At 40.3% G+C, this 7,734-nt stretch overlaps 1 protein-coding gene across 1 annotated transcript in view; it reads right to left on the reverse strand.

Moving 5' to 3' along the window:
* The window catches only part of ANXA3 (annexin A3), a 133,992-nt gene extending 130,988 nt beyond the window's left edge, over window positions 1–3,004 (reverse strand). The window contains exon 1 of the mRNA XM_006885293.1: window positions 2,958–3,004. Coding sequence (XP_006885355.1) covers window positions 2,958–2,972 — 15 coding nt within the window. The 5' untranslated portion in view covers window positions 2,973–3,004. The remainder of the gene's footprint in view (window positions 1–2,957) is intronic.
* Between the last annotated feature and the right edge of the window lie 4,730 nt (window positions 3,005–7,734).

Genomic DNA, 7,734 nt, shown 5'->3' on the forward strand with positions numbered 1-7,734 from the left:
TATAAGAGCTCCTTGGCTGTTCTGTACATATTATTACATAACTTGATTTTTTATTCCATTTACAAGCAATTCCCACATTACTATGGCATGAAGCTTCACTGTAATACTGAAGGCAGGTGGTTCAAGACAAGCTGCTCTATGAGAGAAGAGCAGGAAATCTCCTCTCGTATGATTAAGTGCCTCTGAAAACCTGCTAGAGGGTCAGCTATGGGTCGATTCTGACTCGATGGTACACAACAACATGAAGAACAAATTAAGTGAAATTTGTACTTAAGTGAGAATGGTAGGTATAGTTCATTTTTAATGTTAGCCAAATATTTGTCTCATGGGGTAGCATATACTCTACCTTTCTATGCATAAAAAAATTTAAAGAAATACTTCTAGACACATTACATTAACATAATACAATAACAATATCTTGAGATGACTCACAAAGTTGCACCCATTTTTAGGTACTTTACATTTTTTTATATATAGGCTTTATGATATTGGTTCATAACTACTGAATATGCATATAAAAGTCGGACTTTGGCAACTGAAAGATGCTTATATTAATAAATCCAGAAACATCTGAGTGTGTATGGCTCAAAAGAAAATCAAAACACAAATTGCATTGGAAAAATCTACTGTCATGGACCTCTCAGAGTACTGAGAAGTAACAATGGCAGTCTAGAGACAAAGGTGTGTCTGATCCAGGCCATATTCTTCTCAATTCTTTGCTGTGCTTCAGAGAGCTGGACAATGACTAAAGATGGCAGGAAAAGAATAGATGCCTTCAAGTTGTGGTGCTGGAGAAGTGTCATGAACATACCATGGACTGCCAAGAAAACAAACTGGTCTGTATTGGACAGGGTGAAACCAAGTCTCTCCTTGGAGGCTAGTATTTTAAAGCTCTGTCTCACATACTTTGGGCACATGGCCAGGAGAGACTGGTCCTTGGAGAAGGACATCATGCTTAGAAAGGAGGAAGAGACAGCGCAGAAGGGGAAGAACCTGGATGAGATGGACTGATACAGTATCTGGGGCAATGGGGGTTAGTGTGTCAGAATTAGTGAGACTGTTTCAGGTTAGGGAAGGGTTCAGAGCTGCTGTACACAGGGTCACCACATGTTTCAGGCAACTCAATGGCACATAACAACAAAAACATATTATATTGATTGTTTTGTTTTGTTTTTTCACTTAAGCCTCATGTTCAGAGTCAACAAGATATCAGGGAGGGCCTTTGTATTTAAAAGTTTGTTGTTTTTATATTTTGGAGGAACATTCTTCTAAGTGTTATAGCGTTCTTCTGTTAATATGCTGTACTGAGGTAACCTGGGTTTGTTGAGATGCTGAACCTTGTGCTATTGGGGTATCAAATGCCATAATGGTTACCCATGGTGGACAGTGTTTGGTGGAGCTCACAGTTTGACAGTTTGGAAGCAGGAGTGGCATCCACTTCCTAAACAACATAACATGCCTCTGGAAACTCTATGAACTTTGATAAACGTCAATAGTAATAGAAAGCCTTCAGGCCTTTTGTACATAGGGTCAGTAAGAGTCATGCTCAACTCGATGGCAATTAACAACAACAACAACAACAACAACAATATATCTGGCTCATTTTTCTTCTATTCTTTTTCATGTCCATATACTGTTCTATTTTCTAAATTAGTACTTTCACTTATTAAAACACTCAAAAGCACCTAATAACAACAATAACAAAAGATGTCCATTTATGTGATAGCAAGGAGAGTCAATGATACTTTCATTAATGCTAGTCAATGTCCGTATTGCCTATATTTTCTCAGTCTTAACCAAAAGACACCTTGTATCAGGGAGGGCACTGGTTGTAACACTTTTTTTTTTTAACCTTTACCAATTTCTTAGGTAGAAAATTTTTCTTTGTTTCTGGAGAAGAGTACTGAATGTACCATGGACTGCCAGGAAAACAAAGAGATTCATCTTGGAGAGGATTAAACCAAGCTACTCCTTGGAGGCAAGGATTCTGGGGCTTCGTCTGACATACTTTGGACATGTTGCCAGGAGGGACGGGTCCTTGGAGAGGGACATCATGCTTGGGAGGGTGGAGGGACAGCGCAGGAGGGGAAGACCCTCTATGAGATGGATTGATTCGGTGACTGGGGTAATCGGGATGGGTGTGTCAGAGGCAGTGCGGTTGGCGCAGGATAGAGCAGGGTTTAGGGCTGTTGTGCATAGGGTCGCTATGAGTCGAAAACGACTCGACGGCACATAACAACAACAACAAAAACTTTAACCACTAGTGCAGGGTAGTGTTTTTCAAATGTTTATTGGGCATGTACTTTTTTTCCCACGTCTTTTGCAAATTTCCTCAGCAAATTCATTTATTGCTTCAAGTTATTTATATGTTAGGGAATAAGTCTTGGAACTGATGTCCTACAAATACTTTCCCCCTGTGGGCTATTTACTGATACTAAGCTAAACATTTATATGGAGCTAAATAAAAAAAGACCAATATTTTTCTCTCAGGCTTTAATTCTGTGCCATGATGGTAAGTTCTCCTCATCCAAGAATAGTTTTAAAAATTCCTCTCATTTCTATATTTTATCTACCTAAAATTTACTTTAATATATGGAAAAAGAAAGAAGAATATACATTTACTTTTCCACAAATGATTAGAAGTTTTCCTAACATTACTTATTGACTAAGTTAACCTTTTCTTTTTTGCTAAGTCATCTTGATCACATAACAAATTCCTAAATACACTAAATTTATTCTTTGAAACTGATATATGTTTAAACTTTACTTTAAATTGTTTTACTTATGTACCTGAATAGAATATCTGTTTATTTTATTGGTATACATTCTTTAGTTTTTTTTACATAATTAATGAATTTTTTTATCAGTTTACAAAAAAACCTCTTAGTGTTTTGATTTTTCTGAATTTTTGCTTCATGCAGAGAAGCTCTTATTTTGAAGGGTTCAGCTTTACTTACCCAGATGGATGCCATGATATTCCACCTCTGACTTGAGTCAAGATGATACTAATAATGAAAAAGAAAAATATTACTAGAAGAAAGAAATCTTTTATTCAGAGTATAGTAAACTCAACCCAACCATTACTCTTCAGTCCAGATAAAAACAAATAAATAAAAATGCAGTATGTTGTGAGGAGGGACCAGTCCTTGAGAAGGACATCATGCTTGGAATGATGGAGAGTCAGTGCAAGAGAGGAAGACCCTGGATGAGATGGATTGACACAGTAACTAGGAAAATTGTGTGGGTATACCAGAGACAGACTGACTCAGACTAGGGCAGGGTTCAGAACTATTGTAAACAGGGTCACTATGAGTTGCAGGCAACTTGATGGCACATAACAACAATACACACATACACATTTTTTTTTCCCTCAGAAGGTGAATGTGTCTCTCTGTTCACTACATTTCTACTCTGGGTAGACCAAATGGTTATGTGCCTCCCTAACAAAAAGGCTAGTAGTTCAAATTCACCCAGAAATACCTTAAAAAAAAAGACCTGGCAATCCAAAAAAAAAAAAAAAAAAAAGGAGCACTGAAAGCCCAATGGAGCACAATTCTACTTTAATGAGCATAGGGATTTTGTTGTTTTGTTCTAGCAAGTTGACTACAACTCATAGGTCCTATAAACAAAGCTCAGAATCCTGCCCTATCCTAGGTCAACTTCACCATCGCTGACACACCTGACCCACTCTCACAGTCACTGTGTCAATCCACCTCATCCGGGGGTCTTCTCCTCCACTGACCCTCTACCCTTCCAAGCATGATGTCATTCTTCAAGGACTGTCCCCTCCTGACAACATGCCCTAAGTATGGGAGATGGAGTTTCAAAATCTTTCCCTCTCAGGAGCAACCTGGTATCACTCGCTCTAGGACAGTCCTGCTTATTCTCTTGGTAGTCCAAGAGTACTCTCCAGCACTATAACTCAAAGGCATCAATTCTTCTTCTGTCATCCTTAGTCATTGTTTAGCTCTAAAATGCACAGCAACTGAGAAGACCACAGTTTAGATCAGGTGCATTTTAGTCTTTAGACTGATACTATTGCGCTTTAGCCTCTGCAGAGGCCTTTGACAGCACATTTTCCTAATGCAAATCATCTTTTGATTTCCTGACTAATGGTGCCAAAGGATTGGTTGTGGATCTGAGTAAGCTGAAATCGTTAACAATTTTAATCTTTTCTCCATTTATCAAGATGGTTTTCTTGGCCTGTTGGTGAGGATTTCTGTCTTCCTGACGCTGAGATGCAATCCGTATTGGAGGCTACAGTCCTTGTTCTTTTGCAGTAAGCACTTCAAGTCCCCTTCGGTTTTAGTGAACAAGTTTGTGTCACCTGCATAACACAGGCTCCAATCCTGATGTCAGGATTCTTCTTAAAGTCCAACTTCTCAAATTATCTGTTCAACATACATGATTCAAATGGTACAGAGAAAAGATTCACCCCTGATGCATTCCTTTCTTGATTTTTAAACTATGCAGTATTCCCTCGCTCTGTTCAGACAAGAGCTTCTTGATCTTGGTATAGGTTTCTCATGAGCACAATCAAATGTTCTGAAATTCTCATTCTTTTCAAAGTTAGCCACAATTTGTTGTGACCAACAGAGTCAAATGCCTTCACAGAGTCAATAAAATACATCCTCTAGATTACTTGGCAGGCATCAATTTAAAGAAAAGTGGTTACATACCCCTAATAAGAGGCTCTGATAGATTCATGAGGGCTCAAAGACAGAAAAAGGGGAAGGGAAACACTCTACACTTAAAAGGTTTACAAATAAACTTCCTGCAAAGTCAATTTTTTATTTATTTAAAATCTAGTTTATTTGATTACTGACTTTCCCTCTCATAACTTTCTCACACACACTACACACAAACACACAGAGAGAAAAGTGGGGGGGGAAGAGAAGCACTCCCTAACTGCAGCTCTGAACCAATGTTAATTTTAGCTGGCTTCAATGTCATCATTTCATTGTGCTTGATTGTGAAATCTCCGTTTACATTTTACAAGCCTCCAATCTTGTAGCCTGGTGCAGACAGGCATATGTGTTCTCTGAGAAGGAAGTCTGGTCCTTGCTTCGGGTGCAGCATGTGAGGGGCAGCCCCTTGATGGAGCCCTAGCTGGGAAAGCCGGCAAACTTCCTATAAATTCCTATTATCCAAACATGCTGGATTATCTCAAGGGTTGTTTTACAAACACAAGTTGTTCCCACCCATCCTGGAAACAAAATATTTTAAAAATTTTCCTCAGAGTTCAACAGGAAGTTACATCATTGGTCCTTGGAAAGCATTAGCTCTCATTTTCTCAGGCCCTCTGTCACTAGGGCAGAGGGGCAGGAGGTTCTTATCCACTCTAACGCCACATTCTTCTCTATATACAGTGAATACAAGGTTACTAATTCTGGCTTTGTCTCTGGAAGTCACATAGTCTTTGGGTTTCCGTTTCCTCATCCCTATGAAGGAGAAAGGAGGGTGGTTTGTTGCTTCTAATGAGTAAGTATGACTATCAGCTGGTGCTTTTAGTTTTCATTATGTTCTGGGTAATATTAATACACAAAAAGCTCAACTTAGTTCCACTCAATAAGGCTAGAGATTCATGTTGTGTTTGTTCACTGGGGCAATGTTATGTACCATCTAGTCAATTTCAACTCAAACTTGTTCTCATCTAATTGAATGGAAAAGAACTGCTCCTGTAAGATTTCCAAGTTTGTAAATCTCCACAGAAGCACCTTCCTCTCGTAGAGCAGCTGGTTGATTTTACTGTCAACCTACAGGTGAGCAGCTGAGCTAGGTGAGCCCTGTACTGTGTTGGTGGCATCAAGTCAATTATGACTAGGGGAGCTCTGGTGGTCTAGTGGCAAGAAGCTGCAACTACAATCCCAGAGGTGCACGGTTCGAATCCACCAGATGCTCTGCCGGGGAAGGAGGGGCAATCTCCTCCTGTACCAGTCAGATCTGATTTGACGGTACACGCACACAAAATAATAAAATAAAAAAAAAAAAGTCAAATTATGACTCACAGTGACCCTAAGAACAACAGATCAAAAGCCTGCCCTGTCCTCATCAACCCTCACCGTCTCCACCGTGCTTGAACTTACTATTGAAGTTACTATATCTACTCAGGCTGTGTGCGTGGGTGTTGTGGCAGTTTTTGGACATGAAGGACTACTCTGCCTCCAGGAGCCAGGCAAGCCAGGCTTGGCCTAGGGTTTAAGGCAGCAGGGGGCTTCAAGCCCAAAAGTGCCCTCGGGCCAGTCTTTCATTGTTTTTGTTCAGACATTCCTCTAGGACGTATAGCCCTGGAGTACAAGTTGCTGTACAGCGGTCACTTGTGGTTGCTGTGAGGCTGAACACTGTGACACTGATATGTCAAATGCATTAATGATTGGCTACCCAATGCAGACAGAGAGTGGGGTGGAGCTCCCTGATTAAAACAAGCCTGGAAGGAGGAGTGGCATCCACTTCCATAACAGCTTGCCTCCGGAAAACCTATGAACCTGGAGAGACGATGAAAGGCACCCAAGCATCGAGGATTCTCCTTCATAGGGTCACTATGAGTCGCCTGCAACTCGACAGCACTTAACAACAACATATCAACTCAACTCTTTAAGATCTTCCTTTCTTTGCTAACCTTTTACTATTTCAAATATGCTGTCTTATTCCAAGGACTACACCCCTCCTGACAACAAGCTCAAAATATATGAGAAGTGGCACTCCATGGAGTAGTCAATATTCTTAGCCAATACCACAACTCAAAAACTTCAATTCTTCAGAAGCCTAAGTGCCCTATATGTCAGAGAAGACCTGCACCACAGGGATTCCTAGACCGTGCTCTTTCTGAAAGTAGATCTCAAGATCTTTTCTTCCTTGTAGTGGCTCCTAGGTCAAACTCTGGAATTTTTTCTTAGTAGCAGAGCACTGTAATATTGCCCCACCACACCTCCTTTTAGATACAGTAAACTCACTGTTGTCAAGTCAGTTTCAACTCAGAGGGACCCTCAATCAAGTTTCCAAGACTATAAATCCTAAGAGGACAATTCTCATCATTCTTCCTAGGTGCCACTGGTGGATTTGAACTGCTGGAGAGGCAGGCAGAGCCTTCTGGTTATCACTGCGACCAGCTAGGTACCACACAACCACAGTAAGCATTTAAAAATACTTAATGAATAAATTATTTCACATAAGGCACCTATCTCTCCACCTCTTACTGCCTTGAGTCACAATTAACTCATAGCTGACTCTCCAGTGGGTTTTTAGAGGCTGCAAATTACATGCAGGAGATTACATATCTTTCTTTCATGGAAAAGCTAGCAAGGATTTGAATTACCTGCCTTTGGGAATAGTAAGTATTAAAAAATATGTATTGAATAAATTACTTCATATAAGGCTTATAACCGTCCAGCGAGGGAGCTCCGGTGGCCTAGTGGGTAGAGTTGCACTACCAGCCGTAAAGCAGAGTTTAAACCCATCAGCTGCACCTCAGGAGAAAAAAGGGCAACCTCCACCCACGTGATTTACAGCCTCTAAAAACCCTCTAGAGGATTAGCTAAGAGTGGATCCAAAAGCACATAACAACAATAATCCAGTGACTTATATTTTCTTCATAACAGCTGCAATTTGCACATGAAGAAGTTGGGGTAACAAGAGGTATGGTAATGTCCCATGGTCCCATGGTTAGTGAATAGGCCACTGAACTCTGGGAACTAGACTTCAAGACGTGAACTTAACCTCTATTATCCTGGCCTG

Source organism: Elephantulus edwardii, unplaced genomic scaffold, assembly GCF_000299155.1.
Source record: "Elephantulus edwardii isolate Elephantulus edwardi_28Jun2011 unplaced genomic scaffold, EleEdw1.0 scaffold00042, whole genome shotgun sequence".
Lineage (NCBI taxonomy): Eukaryota > Metazoa > Chordata > Mammalia > Macroscelidea > Macroscelididae > Elephantulus > Elephantulus edwardii.